The sequence below is a fragment of the Mustelus asterias genome, chromosome 22 (genome assembly GCF_964213995.1).
Source record: "Mustelus asterias chromosome 22, sMusAst1.hap1.1, whole genome shotgun sequence".
NCBI lineage: Eukaryota > Metazoa > Chordata > Chondrichthyes > Carcharhiniformes > Triakidae > Mustelus > Mustelus asterias.
The window spans coordinates 12,383,386-12,405,935 of NC_135822.1; the positions used below are offsets into that span (position 1 = coordinate 12,383,386).

The window sequence follows — 22,550 nt, forward strand, 5'->3', positions numbered from 1 at the left end:
TTATAATCCACTGTATATAGTCCCCACCATTTATACCATGTGTACTTAACAAAAGCAGCCACCCAGATTGGACAAATAATGCTAACCATTTGTCACATTATCAGTAACCCCCACAGCTTGCCTCCTGGACTTGCAGAATTTCACTAGCTGTTCTGTCTGGAGACAATACACATCTCTTTAACCTGTGTTGAATGCTCCCTCCAACCACATTGTCTGTACATTTAAGACCTGGCTGGTTGTAGAGATTTGCATTCTAATCAGTATTCTGTAACTTGATTTCTGTGTCTTGTGCACTGTTTGAGAACAGATATCCACTCCATCTGACGAAGGAGCTGTGCTCCGAAAGCTTATGGTATTTGCTACCAAATAAACCTGTTGGACTTTAACCTGGTGTTGTGAGACTTCTTACTTAAATAACACAGATATACTATAATCTACAGTACAAAGGCCATTTGGCCAGCTGGTCTCTGCCAGTATCAATGCTCCATACAACCCTCCTCCCATCTGTACGACTTTCTGCAGACCAAAGATGACTTTATTTTTGAGGACCAGGCAGGCGAAAGGGAATTTAATTGGACTATAATTTGGTGCAACACCGAGACTTCAGGTAACAATCATGTTGTTTTATTTGCCAATCTCCTTAAATCAGTGCTTTCCATCAATGGAAACTGTTTCTTATTATTCTATCCAGACCCCTAATGATTTTGAACATTTCTAACAGAATCTACTCTTAAATTTCTCTTCTCCAAGGAAAACAGTCCCAACTTCTCCAGCCTTTCCACATTGTGAAGTTTTTCACCCCTGGAAATGTTCTTGTGAATATTTTCTGCATCCTTTCAAAGGCTGCCACATTCTTTCTAAAGTGTGGTGCTCAGAACAGGACATAACACTCCAGTTTAGGCAGAACCAGTCTTTATAGAGATTCAACAATGGGCAGGATTTTCCAGTCTCACTTGCCCCAAAACCAGAAAATTCCACCCGAGGTCAACGGACCTTTCTATGGTCTGTCCCTCCTCCGCTCCGATTCCCATGGCAGGTGGAACGGGAAAATTTGCCCCAACTTTACTCTTGTACCTTATTCATAAAGCCCATGGTCCCATTTGCTTCATTAACTTTGTTAACCTGCCCTGCCATCCTCACTGATTTTTCTACATATGCACCCAAGTTCTTTTGCTTGTGAACTCCCTTTAAAATTCTATTCTTTATTTTGTATTGTTTCTCATAAAATGTGTGTTTGTTTATGTTCTCTTAACTACAACACGAGCACAAACCATGACCCATTGACTGATGCCACTACCACTCAGGTGTGGAACTTCAGCCACAACAGCTCACCTTCCTTTAATACAATTAAGGTAGTTGTTACTTTTCGGATACAAGATTGTTTGTCTTCAGACCCAGCTTCCAGATAACACTGCTGAACTGATATTTCCAGATAGACTCCTTCAGCAAGCTTCGGAATTTGCTCACATGACAGAAAGCTGCCTTGAACTGGTGCAGACTCCTGTGTGCTTCAGTTTGTAATATGCCAACAAGTTTTTAAACATCCAAGTCCAATTCTGCATGTCCTGCTTACTCAGCAACAATTGCTGTTTTACTAATACTAAAGGATATTATTAAACTAGAAAGAGTGCAGAAAAGATTTACTAGGATGCTACCGGGACTTGATGGTTTGAGTTATAAGGAGAGGCTGGATAGACTGGGACTTTTTTCTCTGGAACGTAGGAGGCTGGGGGGTGACCTTTTGGAGGTCTATAAAATAATGAGGGGCATAGATAAGGTAGATAATCAATATCTTTTCTCAAAGGTAGGGGAGTCTAAAACTAGAGGGCATAGGTTTAAGTTGAGAGGGGAGAGATACAAAAGTGTCCAGAGGAGCATTTTTTTCTCAGAGGGTGATGAGTGTCTGGAACAATCTGCCAGAGGTAGTAGTAGAGGCGGGTACAATTTTGTCTTTTAAAAAGCATTTAAATAGTTACATGGATAAGATGGTTATAGAGGGATATGGGCCAAATTGGGATTAGCTTAGGGGTTTAAAAAAGAATGGCGGCATGGACAAGTTGGGCCGAAGGGCCTGTTTCCATGCTGTAAATCTCTATGACTCTATAACTCCATTGACTGGGCAGATCCACAAGCAATGGCCCCACCAACATGGAAGTTCGCCATACCAGGTGAAATGGTAGGAAACGCCACACAGGCAGCCATTTTGTAATGCTTGTGGTGTGGTGTGTAAAAACCAGCAAGGGGCGCAGAGTGCCTCCAGTGGAGACTACTCTATCATGTGAGTTACCATAACAGAGTCTAATCCTGAGGTCCACATCCTGACATAGTTGGTGGTCACCAGATAGTGATCAGGAAATAAAACCCATGTTATGTTTCCTTCCTTTAGCCCATGTACCTTGAGTCCAGTTACTGATCCTTACTGACTGAAATCACCTAGCAGCATAGATAGGGAGTTGAACCCGGGTTCTTTACATAATTTTACCAGCTGAGGCATTAGGGTAACTATTGGAATACAAGGGATTTTAAAAACAACTCCAGCTTTGCTCTGTGGGTCAGAAAAAAGAAACCTTTTATTTATATTGCACCAGATCACATACTCATCATGGTCCATAACATGTTACATCCAATGAATTATTTTTGAAGTACAGATACTGCAGTTTTGTACACAAATGGCAGCCAAGTTGTGCACAGCAAGACCTCAGTTTAGCTTCAGTCTTGCATTGAAGATTAAATACTCAAGTCTTGGATGGACCTCAAATGCACAAACCTTTAATGCAATAACAAAGAGTATATTACCAACTGTGCCAAGCTTACATTTTACACTTCATTAATGTTGGTCTGTTCGTATGCAAGTTGTGGTAGGGCATCATTCACGCTGAGGTTCAACTGATTTAAAGGAGAAGCTATTGTTATCAAAACCTTTTGTCAGGGAGATGAAAGATGGTAGATGTTTTGCTGTCAGTGCATATTGGTTGTAAGCTACATTTCTATCAGCTCTGGCTGACTTTGTTTATTAGTAACCAAGTTGCTGATGCTGTCAGATGAAAGTGATGATTTATTTATCATATCATGTCACTGGACCACCAGGTCAAACTCCAGCCTCTGTCCTCAACTGAGGTATGAGTGGAGCAAAGAAGAGGCTGCTGAAAGTTATCAGTTAATTAAAGTAAAATAGAGGAAGCAAGAAAAGCAAAATGCAGCCCAGAAAGCAGAGAAAAAAAACATATCAGATTTCAAACTACAGCATGGACTTAAGTGGTACTCATGTTTAAGAGTGTCTTGTCCACGTTGTGCAACAAAGGCTTAGAATAAGCCATTATTTGTAGCTGTGTGTTAAATTTGCGTTAGCTTGACTACTGGAAAATCATAAAACAATGATTTAGAACTCCGAAGCACTGACAACCAGGATCCAATTACACTATTTTTGTAGAATCCCTACAGTGCAGAACGAGACCATTTGGTCCAACGAGCCTGCACCAGCAACAATCCCACCCAGGCCCTATCCCTGTAACCCCACACATTTGCCCTGCCAATCCCCCTGACACTAAGGGGCAATTTAGTATGGCCAATCCACCTAATCCGCACATCTTTGGAACGTGGGAGGAAACTGGAGCACCCAGAGGAAACCCATGCAGACACGGGAAGAACATGCAAACTCCACACAAACAGTGAACCAAGGCCGGAATTGAACCTGGGTCCCTGGTGCTGTGAGGCAGCAGTGTGGCACCCCAGTTTGATTGTGATATGGTTATAATCTAATCAAATAAATGAGGGAACAGGTTAAGCAAACTGAATGGTAACTTCCTCAACAAAATTTCAGTAGAGGATAAGTGGAAAACCTTGAAAGGCATAAGGCTGAATTCACATAATTTATACCTAAAATCTGCTCATATATATTAAACAATTGTGAGCCTAAAGACCAAAGAAAACCACTAAAATCTTGCAGGGGAAAGCGCAGCAGCTAACCGGATGTGTATAGGAATATTCAAAAAGGGTAGAAAGACAAAGTGACAGTGGAAAGGACAGCTACAAACTCCGCAGATAAAAGTTGCAAAACTGGATTGAAGCAGGAGATGAGGAAAAAATAGTTAATAAACACAGAAAACGCTGGAAATGTTCAGCAGGTTATGGCAGCCATCTGTGGAGGGAAACAGAGTTAACGTTTTGGGTCAGTGACCTTTCAGAGATAGGTTTTGAGCAAGGGTGACTGGGTCAAGGACAAAAGGAAGGGCGTTGTAAGGGTGAAAATCAGGTGAGATATAATAGTAAGTTCTAGAGTCTAAGGGAATGGTGATGGGGCAAAAAAACCCCAAAGAAACAAAAGATGTGCCTAGAGGAGGTGTGCTGTTAAAAGAAAGCAAGAAAAGGAAATAAAATGGACAAACTATTGAGTCCAGTAGGTTGTTCGGTGCCTAAATGGAAGAGGTACAGTTCCTCGCTAATGTTGAACTTCATTAGAACATTGCAGTAGCCAAGGACAGAAATGTCAGCATGAGAGTAAGATGGAGAATGAAAGTGATAGGCTGGAAGCTTGGGGTCATGGTTGCGGACTGAACATAGGCACTCTGTAAAGTGGTCTCCCCAAAGTAGAGGAGACCCATTTTGTGCAGCAAATATGTGGACTAAATTGAAAGAAGACAATGTAAACATTTGTTTCACCTGGAAGGAATGTTTGGGGAGAGAGGAGGTAAAAGGACAGGTGTTACATCTCCTGTGTTTGCAAGGAAAGTTTCAATACAAGTGGTGGATGGGTATTCAGACACAGGCTGGGGTGGGAGTTGAATCAGACTAGGAGTGGGGTTGGGAAGTCAGACAGAGGAGGGGGAGGTTCACCGAGGGAACTCTGGGTGGTGTGGGGCTTTGAAAATCGAATGAGAAGTGATGTTATAAATGTAAACAGTAGGTAAAAAGTAAACCCAGCAAATTATTTTAAACTAAACTGCAAAATAGAAGAATTTGTAGTTATAGAGTGTCTTTCACATCCTCAAGATTTCCCAGTGTTTCAGTCAATGAAATGCTTTTAAAAATAAATTTAATGCTGATCTGTAAATAGATATGGCAGAATACGTGCACATTTCAAGATCACACAAACAACAATGAGATAATGACCAGGTAGTTTTAGAAGTGTTGGTTGAGGAATCCTGGATCTTGTAGCACAGTGGGGAGTGTCCCTGCCTCTAAGCCAGAAGCTCTGGGTTTAAATCCCACTCAAGAACTTGATAGTCAAAGAGGGTGCATTGATAATGCGGCCAGATTAAGTATCGACATGTAAATACGAACAAGGTACAAATATACGAGGTACAATTAGGAGCAGTAGCAGTCCCCTCAAGCCTGCTGTCATTTAATAAAATCATGGCTGATCTGTCTGTGTTCTGAATTTCACATTCCTACTTGCCTCTGGTAACCTTTGATTCCCTTGCCCAACAAGAATCTACCTACCTTTGCCTTAAAAATACTAAATGACCCACCTCCACTGCCTTCTGAGGAAAAGTTCCAAAGTTACACAACCCTCAAGAGAAAAGAAATTCTCATCTTTGCTCTATAAGGACGCTCCTAATTTTAAAAGTGTCCCTTAGTTCTGGACTCAACTCACAGAAGAAACATCCTTTCCATATCCACCTTGTCAAGACCGTTCACAATTTATCTGCTTCAATCAAGTCATCCCTCACTCTACTAAACTCCAGTGGAAACAAGCCCCGGCTGTTCAACCAATCCACATAAGACAACACACTCATTTCAGGTATCAATACAACCTCTTCTGAACTGCCTCCAATGCATTCACATCCTTCCTTAAATAAGGAGACTAAAACTGCACGCATTGAGATGTGATCTCACTAATGCCCTGAATAATTGAGGCATAATATCCTTACTTGTATATTCAATCCCTCTCGTAATAAAGGTTAGCATTCCATTAGCCTTCTTAAATCACTTGCTGTACCTGCATACTGACATTTTGACTCATGTACTATAGAATACCTCTGAATTCTGCAGTCATTGTTTCAGCAATTCTTTTTTATTCTTGCCAGTGAACAATTTCACATTTTTCCATTGTACTCCATCTACCAGATTTCTGCCTTCTCACTCATCTATATCCGTCTGCAACCTACTTATGTCTTCTTCACAACATACTTTCCCCTCTATCTTTGTGTCAGTTCCAAATTTAACTACCAAAGCTTTGCTCCCTTTATCGAAGTCATTGATATAAATTGCAAAACGCTGATGCCTCATATGTCAGGTGGGAGAGATTCCTGATTAACTATCTGCCAAAGGCAATGGCAAACCATTGCAGTACCTTGTCAAACATAATCATGAACCAACATGCTGGTCAGCTAGCGACGCCTATGTCCCATGAATGAATAAAAAAGAAAAAACATAAAAGTGCATGGTTGCCAATGACCTTTCAGCACATGGCACCACTACAGAGGTTGAGGGATAATTATTATCCAGGACAGTATTCCCCCATGTCTTGGGAAAATAGTGCTTTTTCCTATTTTACCTTTACTTGAACCTTCATAATGCAACACTCATCCTTCTTGCTTTGAAAACTATTTTTCTCTTGGATTTGTCCTAATTCTCATTTTTAGTGCAACACTGAGCCAGGACTCAATGTTCCAGGTTGCGGTTTAATAGATATAATTTACTAATTACAATTAAAGTTTGGACATAACAGGGTAGATTTTCATTTGGTGGATTTTTGATTGAGCAGAAAGCATAAATCTGGGACCATGAATCAGCCACTTGTTAGTAAAAGCTTCTGATTATAAATGGTGATGGGGGAAGATTAAGGAGAGTAAGGAGTTAGAACTGTTGAGATTCTGTGAAAGAATGACTGAATAGATTAGCATGTTTTGAATGAGAATACGGAGAGGAATTCCTTTGTAGAATATTTTTAGTGTAAATTATTTCAATACCAGAAAAATTATGTGGTGCAATATTGGTGTATAAACTTTTTAATGAAAATAGCCCACTTATAATTAATTCATGTTTATAAAACATTTATAGCTTATTCCCTCCACAATTTGATGTTAGTGGCAAAAGTGCTGTGTTTTCCACTATAGTTTTATCCTTGATTTTAGGATGAGTCAAGTATTAAGATCTTGTTAAGTGATGAAGACCATCTTCTCCACTTCCCATTCTTTGGCCAGGTATAGGATGGTTAACTGGATATTAATACTTGCTCTGCTGCAGCTCACTTCAGAGTTGCACCCCCAATGCAGTAACACACATTTTCTATTTCCCTATTTTAGGTATCCTTTGACCTGCGATTGTCAAACTTAAAGCAATTTTGTGGAGTGGACTCATGTCCTGGTAACCAGGTTCAGACAGCCAAATTCATCTAATGCGAGAGCCATTTAGTCATCAAACTGGCTGGATATAGACTGATTTTAAGGTGGTGTGCTTCAATCTGAAGAGGGTCCTGATTTACCAGAATGAGACCAGGGAGAGGGACTCCAGCCATGTGAAAAGATTAGAGAAACTGGGATTATTTTCCTTTGAACAGATATAGTTAACAGAAGATTTAATAGGGGGTGCTCAAAAGTGATGCTTTGACAAGAGTACTTAAAAATAAACTATTTTCATGGACTTGTGCTCTATTCACAGGACACAAATTTAAGATATCAGAAGAAAAGGAGGAAGATTAAGTCTTCTTTCCCTTGAAGCAAGTTGAACTGTTGAAAAGGGTGGTGGAAGCAGATTCAATAGTAACTTTCAAAGGGGAATTTGATATATCCTGAAAAGCAGAAATTTGCAAGGCTCGGAAAAGTGCAGAGGAATGGCACTAATTGAATAGTTCCTTCAAAGACCTGGTACAGGCATGATGGGCTGAATAGCTGCCTGCGTATAATTCTATGATCTGTATCCTTGACATTAGTTTTTTTAAACTGTAATATTTCACCAAAATACCAAAAATTGGTTTACAGAATACAGCCTTGTACTATTGTGCAAGCCAGAACCTTTTCTTATTTTAAATTAAATCAAAATTGTCAAACTTGTTTTTGATTGCATTTCAAGGCCACTCCAGCTGAAGTCATTTAAATCATATAGGCTCCAATGAAGATCTTGGACGAATTTGACCTTATCCTTGAATTATGTTTTATTATAATAAATGTATGCTGTATGTTTTGACAAAATTACTATTCAACCATTTGAGATATTATGCAAACAGCCCTTTTCAGTTTGTTTTCTAGCCAAAACAATAGTTTACTTCCTTCTACATAAAACATCCATAGGCATCTCACATGGAAAGCAGCAGACCGATCAGTCAAGAATCTAGCTGGGTGTCAGACCAAGCAATGAAAATGTTCAAGAGAATGTAACAGACTTGAGCAGTAGAGAGCTCAGGAAAGTTGATTAAAGGCAAAGTCAAAAAAATAGATTTTGAGGAGGTTTTTAAATTTTGTGCATGGGGAGAGAGTTCAAAGATTAAAACAAAGAAAGCCGAGGAACCTGAAAGTTGGAGTGTAGATTAACCCATTATTGTAAAGGCACAAAGCAAAGACTGAAATAGAGGAGGGAATTCTCCGGTCTCATATGCCCCGCCACTGCAGCCAGTGAGAACGGAGAATTTGGCCCTCAACCAAATCTCTGATAACTACAGCAGGACTGGAGAATCCCAGCTGTGGATGAGGTTGGAGAATTCCAGCCGCAGAATTGGAGGAGGTTGCAGAGGTTAGGCGGGGATTTTGAAGTAAGGAAGTTGGGGTTTAAAGTAATAACATTTAATTCTAGGCTGACAGCAAAGCAAATCTGTTGCTCTATAACAGGGGTCTCCAAACTACGGCCCGTGGGCCACATCCGGCCAGCAGTTTGGAGACCGCTGCTCTATAAGGTGAGTTGTTTACATTCCTAACAGCCAACAGCATCTCCAAATGTTCCCACTGCCAGCTTTACGTAGAAATGTAACCAACCCAACTTGCCTTGTTCAGGGGCAGTAGAAATCCAATTTTTCATGTGTTCTGAAAGCTGCTGTAACTAATGCATTTCTGCCTAACACCAAGCAATTTTTTAAAGCGGCATCTCGGCCTTTTGGCTAAGATGCAAATGAGATCAAGCCTTGGAGGAGGTGCAATGTCTACTCCAATCAGCTTGGATCATGTAGATCAAGCCCAAGACAGGAAGTCTTGTCAGCTTGGATTGGGAATGTCTCACTTGTGGAGACTCTGAATTGGACTTGATTTGATTGAATTTAAAACAAAAAATTCTGCCTAGCACCTAATGAACAGTCAGTTTGAAAAGTAAATGAGTGATGGGTAGGACACAAATCATGGTCCCAAAACCTGCTGTTTGACATTTCCTGCAGCATCTCCATTAAGTCTATCTATGAAAAACTTAGATCCCTCAGACCATTTCCTCTGCTCACCGCTGACTGTACAATCTTCTCCAGATTCCATCTTTTAATTGGACTCTCAAGATAGGGAAACAATCATGGATAAATCTTTCATGGTAAAGTACTTTGAAATTTCATTTGTTGCAAAGATCAGCAAAAATTCCGAACAGCCAATTGAGCAATCAATTGCTAGCCGGCGACCTCTGCTGGAAAGTATATGTAGGTGACCATCTCAGTGAGGTGAGCCAGCTGTAACATCAGCATGATTGAACATCTCGCCAATGCTAAGTGTCTAGGCACACACGAAGAATGGCAAGAGGTCCTTCAGCGCTGCTGTTACCTGGGGAGAGTTCTGAAAATTGGAGAGGGGAGGAATGGAAGCTAAAAGGAAGTTAACGCAAAATAACTTGGGGCTTCCGGAGATGAAAAATAATTTTTTAAACATCCAACACAACATTAATCAACAGCTATCTTGACACCTTAATTTTCTCAAACTATTTTAACTTCCAGTAGCTTGATTGTCAGCAATTAAACTAACATTTGCCCCATTACATTTATTCTTAATGCTTTTGGTGGATTTCAGAATCCAACTACAAATTATAATTTAATACAAAATAAATACCACATTCTGAATATATAATTTAAGAAAATGACCTTGCATTTATATATTAGCAATATCCACATCACATCCCTGTGTAAAAAAAAAAGGTTGTCATGGGATGGTCTCTGAACTGGAATTCCATGAAGTGCCCCACATATTGCAGAGGGCTAAAATATCCAGCGATTATACAGGAAGGAAACAGTTTTAAGTAAGGGGTCCTTGTGGATACAGTGCTACGCATTAACATGTAGCTATGGATACATCCCAACCACTGACTTGTTCAAGCTTTTATCCTTGAAGACTGCATATTCTCAGAGTCCTGTGATTTCAATACCAATGAAATCCTTGTAAAGTGAAGGTCAGGCATTTCAACACAGGAGGAAAGAATAAAATTTCAAAACCCAATAATTTATAAGGGTCTTTCCCCGTGTATTTATAGCATTCCTTTCCTTATTTTTGTTGCAAAGCAAAGGAGAAGGGCATTTGATCTGGTTGTTAAATATCTGACAATTAATTGGCCTTGACTAGCAGCCCAGAGGCTCATAGCACAACAGGACTACTGAGGGGCAGATGCAACCTTTAGTCTTTTTACAAGTACCAAGCAATTACAGGGGTGTTGGCTTCAAAACAAACCCACTGTCTTTGTTTACAAAGAGTAAAAACATTTTGAAGTGGAACTGTGCTCATTTTTTGTCATTCTGTTGCAAGAAATATTTTCTTGGATTGCCACCGCCATAGCAGCAGCAGAAACAATTCAGATACAGTGGCAATGTTGCAACAGTTTGTAGGAAAATCTGGATATTTACCAAAGTAAATGGGTGATGCCATTCTGACGGAAGGTCACAAACTGAACTCTTTTCTCTATCCACAGATGCTGTTGGACCTGTTGACAATTTCCAGCATTTTCTGTTTTTATTACAAAAGTGGTCATTTAAAATATTTATTCTTTTTCTCAGTCCATATTTCTAGTAGTCTATCTGCTACTGTCAGTTCTGGGTCACTCAGCAAGCTTGCCAGACATTGTTGTTCCCTTTTTGCCCTCTGAACCTCACTGTATGCAAGGGACATTTTCCACATTATTTGTTTAAGCACCAGTGACATTCCGCGCTAATGAACAACACACCCAGATGCCTCTCGTTTGATCCTAGCTTTCAGTTTCTTTAATTCAGCGTTGCTTTCATCAATTATCAGTCCATATTCTGCTAAATTCCATGCTTCTTCATAACGTTGCTGTTCAAAGTAACGGAGACCAATTCGCTGGAAATGCTGAGACAAACTGAGCCGCCCTGGTCTACTGGAGATGTTGCTTAGTGCCACAGACTGGTCTAATTGTAGGGCTTTTATATAACTGTTACAAGCTTCTTCATCTTTCAGGATAAGGAATAGGATGTGCCCTGCAGAGCAGTAATCTTCTACTAACTCTGGGGAGTTCCTGGAGGTGTTCCTTTTGATGATTTCATGCAGGTCCTTCAGTGCCCTCTCATACTGCTTTAATCTGGTCAAACAGATCGCACGTGAGCGGACATACTTAGCTTTATTTTTATTTGCAAGGACAGCCAATGTGTAGTATTTCAGAGCTTTCTCCAGCTGATTTCCTTTGGTCAAAGTACTAGCTTCCTGTGAGGCCACCTATAAAAAGAAATGGCAGAAGAGGTACCATTAGAATCCCTTGAATTATAAATAAGATGAATTATTCACAAGTGAGAGTACCTTCATTACATAGATCTATAGTGAATCAGCTCAAACAAATGGATAAAAACTTCAAGTTAGAAGTTCTGTCCATCATGACGTGGTTTAGGCACCCAAAACGGGAACTGTGAGCTCCGTTACTGCTCACAGGCCACAAGGATGCCAGTGTGATAAATGAAAATATCGCAGCTGTGGGAATGCTCTTTAAAGTTGATATTAAAGCAGCTTATGAATAAAATGACAGACTGGCATTCATAAAGTGCCTTCCAGAGAAGACGTAATGCACAATCCTTTTCTATTTCCCAAGGAAAGATTTACCACTGAATTGGCAACTAGCTGCCTTTCCATTGGAACTCTACTGCTGCACTCCTCACCTTTTACGCCAGAATGGGAGATTAGGACATGGATGTTTCCAGTGACAGTTTTCCTTCATCATGGTGCAGTCTGACTATAAAAGCCTCATCCATTGTTAATTTCAGTTAGAAATTAAGTTGGAGACTAGGATTCTAACTCTCTTCCATTAGAATCCCATCTCTATCTGAGTGAAAACCTGACGTTCTCTGGTAAGCTTTTAAACAATCTCTACTCCTAAAACTACAGGGATATCAGAATAACTAGTTGCTGCTCTACCCCCAAAGCCAGTAGGTTATCTGAATGGAAGTCAATAAACGATAAGCGAGTATAAAACCTCCAGAGCTGCCACTATTCTTTTGTAACAGCCTAAGACTCCTTCTAAGGCTTATCCTTCAAGCTACATCAGGACTTGGGAGGCAGGAACACGGAAGGGGTGTGTAGGTGAGGGCATCTCAGACAAAACCAAACTTGACTCATCTGTCAACTTTGACAAATGGTCATCTGGACTCAAAACGTCAGCTCTTTTCTCTCCTTACAGATGCTGCCAGACCTCTGAGATTTTCCAGCATTTCCTCTTTTGGTTTCAGATTCCAGCATCTGCAGTAATTTGCTTTTATTGCCTGTCAACTGTCTGCCTAGGCTAACATTTGAAAAATCGTTGCCCATGCAACATGTCAAAGTGTGGTAATCACCAAATTCTGATTATATGCTAGTTATATATAGTCAACAAACTTATAAACTTTTAAAAATCACAGCACTCAGCTGGTGTTCAATTCCAATATTTACAAATTTTACAATCAGTTCATTACCACATCAGGAATTGCACATAACAGCAGTAAGTACTGTTTAGGGAGCAATTAATCCAATACTCTTGCATCTTCCTGCCAAAGGTCCCATCTTGTTTAAGAATGAAAGAGGATAAACATTAAATTTCTCCAAACAAGGAGAAACTTTCATAACTCTTCCATTGCAGCTTGTTTCCTTTGTTGCTCTGGGTAACAATCTGTCTTTTGTGTCTGTCAACAAAATGTAAATGATTGGCGCCTCTGCATTCTTTTAAACAAGAGCAGCAGGAGTAAAAATGCTAGACCAAACAATAATAAGTGTAATGCGAAGTTAGAATGATAACAAAATAATGCGTTGAAAATACCGAAATAACATCCCCAACTCAAAAGCTATCCAAATAGTCTCACTCCCCTGCACATTCCCAATACCCTGAGTTGCTGCTGGAGGATCATCAACTTGGTGAAAGACATTTAATTTTCCAGTGCAAAGAGTTATTGTTGACCAAGTGCTGCAGACTGGCACATTTCAAAGTCCAGAACTACATGCTGAGGGATGCACTAAAGCTTGGGGCAGCCGCCATAGAGGCAAGATGGGGCAAGGTCGCTGTCTAAGACCCAGCAGCCATTGCGCACTGTGGGGCTGCGAATCGTATAGACCCCCTCAGGCTGTATGACTCACATTGAATGTATGCAGTCAATACTACATGTATCACAGTTGTATTGACGCAATTCAGAGTGCAGCATAATCCATGCAGACAACTTAAATATTGTGTTTTCTGTAATGACAATTTTGAATTCTTTTGTAATGTTTCTTTAATTGTATTGCAGCATCTCAGAGTGCAATATGTTCTATGTAGAAAATCTGAATACTATTGCAGTGATGGCCATTTTGAAATGTTTGTAATGTTCTATCGTATATTTTATGAATAAAGTATATTTTGTTGCAAGAAAAAAAGTATACAACAAAAGAACCTCTCTGGCATGTGTTTCAATGGTAAGTATGAGATTAAAGAAAAGTCCTGACAATGAAATGGAGTCTGTGAACAGACTTATATATTGCACCAAATAAATTGAACAAATTTGTTCTTATAATGTTCTGAAGTGTATTTATTCCCCGATGTAATACTGACAGCACATTAAAACCGCCATGGCCTATTCTTCAAATATTGTTGAAGAGCAATTTAATAAAATGCTTCTGCAGTCACCCAAATCATTCATATAATTGCTGTAAAAAATGTAATGTGACGTCTCAAATAGGGATAAAGTATGGAAAAGAACAAATCTGCTAAATGTGCAATACCAAGTTCTCTCCTTCAGCTGCCCCAAACAGGGCCTGTAAATGGGACTGGATTAATCCTGTTCTTGTTTTTGAGGCAAGTGGAAAATCAAGATAAACTATATTTGACTCTTTTAAAATGGATATTGGTTCTGGGGAGGGGGGGGGGGCACAACAAACTGGGGGAAAAAGAATCACCATTGCTTGTATTCAATCTATTCATTGCTCTGATAATGGCAAATTACTGTGGATGCTGCAACTTAAAACAAAAACAGAAAATGCTGGAAAATCTCAGCATCTGTGGAGATAGAATAGAGCTAACCTTTCAAGTCTGGATGACTCTTCATCAGAGAGCAGCTGGCGAGAATTCTGGGCTTTGTTTAATATTATAGTAAGTTAAAATTCCTCCCCAAGACAAATATCTGGTCCATTTTTATGGCTTGGCCCTCAGGAAACAAATCTTCAACTGAAATCTTGACTAATGTAGCAAGATGAATTGTTGGTTGAAAGAAGCAGCCTAGATGGCAACTCCAATGCACAGCCATCCAGAGCTCAAACACAAGATATTTCTAAGCAACAATGATACGATTTTAAATAAATATGAGCCTTTTCTTAACTCCCCTCATTCTTCACAATTAATCATTTCAGACCATATACCTCCACTAATCAGATATGAAACCTATTGGCTTAAACATGACTGATGCAATTCTTGAGTAGACCACACTGTGGATATACCTTACCTTTGAAAAACTGATAGTCAATTTTGCCTCACAGCTATTGCCTCTTTGACAAAGTACAATGTTATTGATGCCATCATTGAGACAACTCCTTGCAAGCTACCATTCCAACTTAAACTCAACTCAGTTAACTCCAGCCAACTGTGAAAAGGCTGGAGTGGCTGAATTGTTGTGATTTGATAATGGAATACAGCTCCTCTAGAGTTACCACAGTTATGGAAATCAAATCTGCGTCTTTTCTGTTTTTCTATTAATGTGCTCAGCCACTGTGCCAAATAATGCACTTTTCATTATTTCTGTTTATTACAAGCTGTTGACAGAAAGCACTGGCATGAAAGCGAATATAAAAGCATATTAGTCAAAGGCTAACATCTCATTTTGGGACTTTATGAGTAAGCAGAGAGGCACGTAGCTGGTTATGTGTTCTCATTCAATGTCATGATAGGACAGTGTACATAACATGATGAGCTTTCTGATGAGAGCTAGGCAAGGGTTTTTCACAGATAACTTAAGGATTCAACTTTATATGAAGCTACTCTTTAGCCAACTCAACACAAGGCCTGATCTTGGTGATAAGGAAGAACATATTTACAGAAAGTAAAATTGCAAGAAGACATTTATGATTGGAAAAATGGCATCATTTCTATCATGATTTCTTATTTTTGGAATTGATTACAGCATTCATGTTTAATAAATGGGAAATCAAAATTGAAAACAATGGTATATGTTTTGCAATGGTAATTAAATGTAATGGAGAAGCTAATATGATTACCTAGTCATTGGATGCAATACGATTTTTTGGCCATTATTAGGAGTCTCAATTTTCCTTTTGTCTGCAATATGTACAGAAAGTAGCAGGAAAGCCCCCTACTTGTTAAGAAATTAACAACATAGGCCTGGTTAAAAAGATCCAAGTTAAGAAACAGGCCAATCACTAGTTCAGTAATTTCACTACATTAGTACATGTATGAAAGGACCATCACAAACATGTATCACCAATATTAGCTCTCCCATACAAGTAGCACATTGGTCAGCTATAACTTCAGTGAACTGGATATATCTGGTATCTGATCAATCAGGTGATGGGGTTGAAGATAACTGAGCTGTAGATTAGCAAAATAACCTTCAACATTTTAACCCAATCTGTCGATATATTTTATCTGTGCATTCTATGAACTAATGTTACCTAGTTAGCAAGCGGAAATTACTTGGGATTAGATTGGGTACAACAACTTTTGGGTCCAAAGTCCTGCAGATTGATAACTGCAGTTAATGATGCTGCCATATCAATCTGTGATGTGCAACAAGAAGAAGCACCAACTGTCAAAGTACAGTCTGGCTATAGAAACTAAAGTAATTTTTTCCTAATTGGAAACTGTAACACCAGCCTTAATACTGTCAAGGAACACCGATGTTTGGATGTGATGAGTTAATAATGTGGATAAACAAACTTTGTGTGTGAACTTGGCACTATTGGTACTGCTTTTGCTGCTCGAGTCAGAAGGTTCAGGATTCAAGTTCCACTGAGCACACAGGACAGGATATTAAATAGAAATGTATAGGCAGTAAAATTAGTGCTGTCCACTGGCGTGCCAGTTCCCCAACTCCATCCCATTATTTTCCTGTAGGTAGGTTGGTGGTATGGAGAGGGTGGCGGGAGGGCTACCCGGACAAACTGAAGGAGACCAAATGGGAATTTCCAGTTGGCCTCTAGCTCCCTGGACAGTGGCAAACAATTTAGCTGCCCAGAGGTCACCTGTCAACAACGTGGCAGACTGTGGGGGGGGGGGGGGGGGGGGGTGGTTTGCAGTGGAGAGAGCAGTGTTTTAGGCAATCTTAGATGTCCTTCCTGCTTGACAGAGTTTCGCAGCAGTCCCCCAACTCCCATCCCCCACCAAGGTGGCTCAGCTGCAAAGGGCATTTGTTCATTTCAAATCTGAAAAGGTTGTCTACATAGAGTCATAGACGTTTACAGCATGGAAACAGGCCCTTCGGCCCAACTTGTCCATGCCGCCCTTTTTTAAAAAAAAAACCCCAAAGCTAATCCCAATTGCCCGCATTTGGCCCATATCCCGATATACCCATCGTACCCATGTAACTATCTAAATGCGTTTTAAAAGACAAAATTGTACCCGCCTCTACTACTACCTCTGGCAGCTTGTTCCAGACACTCACCACCCTTTGCGTGAAAAAATTGCCCCTCTGGACACTTTTGTATCTCTCCCCTCTCACCTTAATCCTATGCCCTCCAGTTTTAGACTTCCCTACCTTTGGGAAAAGATATGGACTATCTAGCTGTTATGTGCCCCTTATTATTTTATAGACCTCTATAAGATCACCCCTCAGCCTCCTATGCTCCAGAGAAAAAAGTCCCAGTCTATCCAGCCTCTCCTTATGACTCAATGCATCAAGTTCCGGTAGCATCCTAGTAAATCTTTTCTGCACTCTTTCTAGTTTAATAATATCCTTTCTATAATAGGGTGACCAGAATTGCACACAGTATTCCAAGTGTGGCCTTACCAATGACTTGTACAACTTCAACAAGACATTCCAACTCCTGTATTCAATGTTCTGACCGATGAAACCAAGCATGCCAAATGCCTTCTTCACCACTCTGTCCACCTGTGACTCCACTTTCAAGGAGCTATGAACATGTACCCCTAGATCTCCTTGTTCTGTAACTCTCCCTAGCATCCTACCATTAACTGAGTAAGTTCTGCCCTGGTTCAATCTACCAAAATGCATCACATCACATTTGTCTAAATTAAACTCCATCTGCCATTCGTCAGCCCACCGGCCGAATTGATCAAGATCCCGTTGCAATTGGAGATCACTTTCTTCGCTGTCCACTATGCCAACAATCTTAGTGTCATTTGCAAACTTACTAAACAAGCCTCCTATGTTCTCATCCAAATCATTAATATAAATAACAAATAACAGTGGACCCAGCACTGATCCCTGAGGCACACCGCTGGTCACAGGCCTTCAGTTTGAAAAACAACTCTCTACAACCATCCTCTGGCTTCTGTCAAGAAGACAATTTTGTATCCATTTAGATACCTCACCCTGAATCCGTGAGATTTAACCTTATGCATCAACCTACCATGTGGTACCTTGTCAAAGGCCTTGCTAAAGTCCATGTAGACAACATCAACTGCACTGCCCTCATCTACCTTCTTGGTTACCTCTTCAAAAAAGTCAATCAAATTTGTGAGACATGATTTTCCACTCAAAGCCATGCTGACTGTCCCTAATCAGTCCTTGCGTCTCTAAATGCCTGTAGATCCTGTCTCTCAAAATACCTTCCAACAATTTACCCACCACAGATGTAAGGCTCACTGGCCTGTAGTTCGCAGGCTTTTCCCTGCAGCTGTTTTTAAACAAAGACACAACATTTGCCACTCTCCAATCACCTCACCCGTGACTATCGATGATTCAAATATCTCGGCTCGGGCTCCCACAATACATTTTGGGGTGCCCTCTCTCACATTTCCTGCCATGGCATCCTATTGCTCCTTTCAAGCTAGAGGGAGTCCTGCTACCCTTAATTGAATGGCAAACACACCTTCTGGCCCAAAATTGGCCAATTTGGGGGAAAACACAATCATGGTGAGTGATTTTCCCACAAATGTGGGCTTCCGGCCCCCATTTCTGGTCGATGATGGGTTCAAGAGCTCATAGAAAAATCCTATCCATAATCTTAGCGCATATATTAATACAGGAGTGCGGAAGTTCTACATTGTTGGAGGTACCACCTTAATAATAAGGCTTTAAAGTAGAAAAAGAAATTCCCATAACTTTTTTCAATAGTAATGGTAAGGGAATTGTGGCCAAACCATGGCTTACAAGGGAAATTAGAGATAGTATCAGATTCAAGGAAAAAGCATACAAATTGGCAAGAAAAAGCAACAGGCCTGAGGATTGGGAGCAAAGGAGGACAGTATAAAATTCAGCAAAGGAGGACCAAGCAATTAAGAAGGGAAAAATAGAGTATGAAAGAAAGCTAGCAGGGAACATAAAAACTGGCTGTAAAAGTTTCTATAGATATGTAAAGAGAAAAAGATTGACAAAAATGAATTTAGGCCCCTTACAGTCAGTAACTGGCAATAAAGAAATGGCTGAGGAATTAAATTTGTACTTTGCTTCTATCTTCACAAAAGAAGACATGAATAATGTGACAGAAGTGCTGAGAGAAACATGTTTTAATGAGGAGCTGAAGGAAATCAGCATTCGTAGAGAAAAGGTTTTGGGGAAATTGATGGGACTGAAGATGGATAAATCTCCAGGTCCTGATAATCTTCATTCCAGAGTACTGAAGGAAATGGCCCAGGAAATAGTAGATCCATTTGTGGTTATTTTCCAAAATTCTTTGGACTCTGGAATAGATTGGAGGGTTGCGAATGTAAGCCCGCCATTCAAAAAGGGAGGTAGAGAGAAAACAGGGAACTATAAACCAGTGAGCCTAACATGGGTACTGGGGAATTTGCTCAAATCTATTATCAAGGATTTCATAACTCAGCATTTGGAAGGCAGTGGTATAACCAGACAAAGTCAGCATGGATTTACAAAAGAGAAATCATGCTTGATGAATCTATTGGAATTTTTTGAGGATGTAACTAGTAGAGTTGACTGAAGAGAACCAGTGAATGTGATTTATTTAGACTTTCAAAAGGCTTTCGACAAGGTCTCACATAACAGACTACTATGTAAAGTTAAAGCACATGGGATTGCAGGTAATGTCTTGAGATTTTCAGATAGGAAGCAAAGAGTTGGCATAAATGTATCTTCTTCTGATTGGCAGTCAGTGGCTAGTGGGGTTCCGCAGGGATCTGTGTTAGGATTCCAATTGTTCAGATTATATATTATTGATTTGGAAGAGGATTGGCCAGGTTAAAAATTATCCCTTAGAGTCCTGGGATGTGTAGGTTAGAGGGATTAGCGGGTAAATATGTGGGGGTAGGGCCTGGGTGGGATCGTGGTCGGTGCAGACTCGATGGGCCGAATGGCCTCCTTCTGCACTGTAGGGTTTCTATGGTGGAAACTGAATGTATTATCTCCAAATTTAGAGGTGGTGCAAAGTTGGGTGGGAGGGCAAGCTCTGAAGAGGATGCAGAGATGCTTCAGTGTGATTTGGACAGGCTCAGTGTGTGGGCATCTGCATGGCAGATGCAGTATAATGTAGATAAATGTGAGGTTATCCACTTTGGTAGCAATAATAGGAAGACAGATAATTACTTGAATGGGTTTGTATTGAGAGAGGTGGATACTCAACGAGATCTTGGAGTCCTCGTGAATCAGTCGCTGAAACTAAGCACACAGGAACAGCAGGCAATAAAGGCAGCAAATAGTATGTTGGCCTTCATAGCAAAAGGATTTGAGTACAGGGATGTTTTGCTGCAATTGTATAGGGTGTTGGTGAGGCCACACCTGAAGTATTGTGTGCAGTTTTGGTGTCCTTATCTGAGGAAGAATGTCCTTGCTATAGAGGGAGTACAGCAAAAGTTTACCAGGATGATTCCTGGGATGGCAGGTCTGTCATATGAGGAGAGAATAAGTCAGTTAGGATTATATTCACTGGATAATCAACTCACCCCTTTTTCTGAAACCCTAATTCTAGACACTTTAGCTGGGGCAAAATAGCCTCTCTGCATTTACCCTATCAAGCCCTCTCAGAAATTTATATATTTCACTGAAATGACTTCTCATTTTTTATCATTCCAACCCTTTCTATTCAATCTCCTGACAAGACTCTCCTCTCACATTCCTAACTCCTCTCGGGCAAATATATTGTTCCTTAAAACAGTGCACAGGTCTCATCAAAGCCCCACAAAATTGCAAGAGATCCTTGCTCTTAAGTTGCAATTTCTTTCTTTGAAAAAATATATTTGTTCGTTGGGATCTGAGGCAAGACCAGCATTTAACGTCACCCCCAAAAGCCCCAAGAAGAGGGTGGTGAGTTGCCTCTTGGACCATTAAATATTACCTGAGCCACATGGTGACGCGATTTGTTATCTAGGAACTGTAATACAAACTCCAAGTCTTTGTTGTCCTTTTCAGCAAGGATGCTCAGATTCTGCACAGCAAGCTGGACGTTCTTCCTCTTCATTTGAATGAGTCCATATCTGGCTGTGGCAGCAACATTGTTAGGAACTTTTCCAAAAATGTCCTGCAGATGTTTCAAGGCATCATCATACATTTCTGCAGAAAGGACACATTTCATGAGATGTTGTTTCCAAAATCTGGGATAATGGCTTACAAATTAGGGCATTTAAAAATGCAGCATTCCAGTCAGGTTTAGTTCCTGCAAAACAGCTTGTTAGAAAACCCAATTTTAGAAATATCATAGCAATTCAGGAACATCTACAGGACATTAAAGTGCAAATAATTAACAAACGAAACAGGAGCAGAAGGAGGCCATTCGGCCCCTCGAGCTGCTCCGCCATTTGCGAATATCATGGCTGATTTGTTTGCTTTTCCAAATCCACATTCCCATCTACCCTGGTAACCTTAGATTCTTCTTAGGCAAAGGAATCAATCTACGCTCAGAGACCTCCCGTCCTCTGCCTTCTGAAGTAGTGTTCCAAACTTGGACAACCCTCAGAAAAAACATTTTCCCTCATCTCTGTCCTAAAAGGACAACCCCCAATTTTAAAATGGTGCTTCCTCGTCTTGGGCTCACCACAAAATGAAACATCCTTTCCACGCCCAGACAATTCATGATCTTATCTACTTCAATCATGCCATGCCTCACTCTTCTAAATTCCAGTGGAAACAAGCCCAGCCTGTCCGACCTTTCCTCAGAAGACAACTCACTCCTTTCAGGTATCAATCGACTAAACCTTCTCTGAAGTGCCTCCTTTGCATTCGTATTCTTTGTTAAATAAGGAGCCCAGAACTACATACAATATTTGAGATGCAGTCTCACCAATGCCCTGCATAACTGAAGCATAACATTCTTACTTTTATGTCCAATTCCTCTCATAATAAAGGATAGCATTCCATTCGCCTTCTTAAATTACTTGTTGTACCTGCATTCTAACATTTTGATTCTTGCACTAGAGCACCTAGATCTCTCTGCACCACAGAATTCTGAAGTTGTTCTCCATTTAAGCAACACCCTATTTTTTTATTCTTTCTGCCAAAGTGAACAACTTCACATTTTCCCACATTACACTTCATCTGCCAGACTTTTGCCCACTCACTCAACCTATTTATATCTATCTGCAACCTCTTTATGTTCACAACATACTTTCCTACCTACCCTTGTGTTAGCTGCAAACTTAGCTAACATGCCTTTGCTCCCCTCATCTAAGTCATTAATGTAAATTATAAAACCTTGAGGCCCTAGCACAGACCCCTATGGGACTCGACTCATTATATACTGCCAATCAGAAAAAGACCCATTTATGCGTACTTTGTTTTCTGCCAGCCAATCTTTTTTCCATGCTAATATGTACCCCCCACACCATGAGCTTTTATTTTCTGCAATAACCTTTGATGTGCACCTTATCAAAAGTCTACTGGTAATCCAAGTATAATACACTAGTCATTCCCAACTGGTGTACTGCGGCACAGAAATAAGATTCAAAATGTTAAAAAATTATTGCAAATAAACTAAATTTAACCTGTGCCTTTAGCTCCATGGTTGGCATCTCTAAGTCCCGATGAACCTAATCAGGCCTCCCGTGAATGTGTCGGCTGGGAAAGGGGTGTACATGCACGGTTTAGATTTTTTTTTTACATTCGTAATCTGAACCATGGAGCTGGGAACAGACCACAC

General features: G+C 40.3%; 1 protein-coding gene across 1 annotated transcript in view; it reads right to left on the reverse strand.

The window, feature by feature from the left end:
- Positions 1-11,036: 11,036 nt before the first annotated feature.
- Positions 11,037-22,550, reverse strand: part of ttc34 (tetratricopeptide repeat domain 34) — an 81,100-nt gene continuing 69,586 nt past the window's right edge. The window contains exons 7-8 of the mRNA XM_078239737.1: positions 20,754-20,968; positions 11,037-11,558 (exon numbers count right to left, since the gene is read on the reverse strand). Of these exons, the coding sequence (XP_078095863.1) occupies positions 11,037-11,558; positions 20,754-20,968 (737 nt within the window). The remainder of the gene's footprint in view (positions 11,559-20,753; positions 20,969-22,550) is intronic.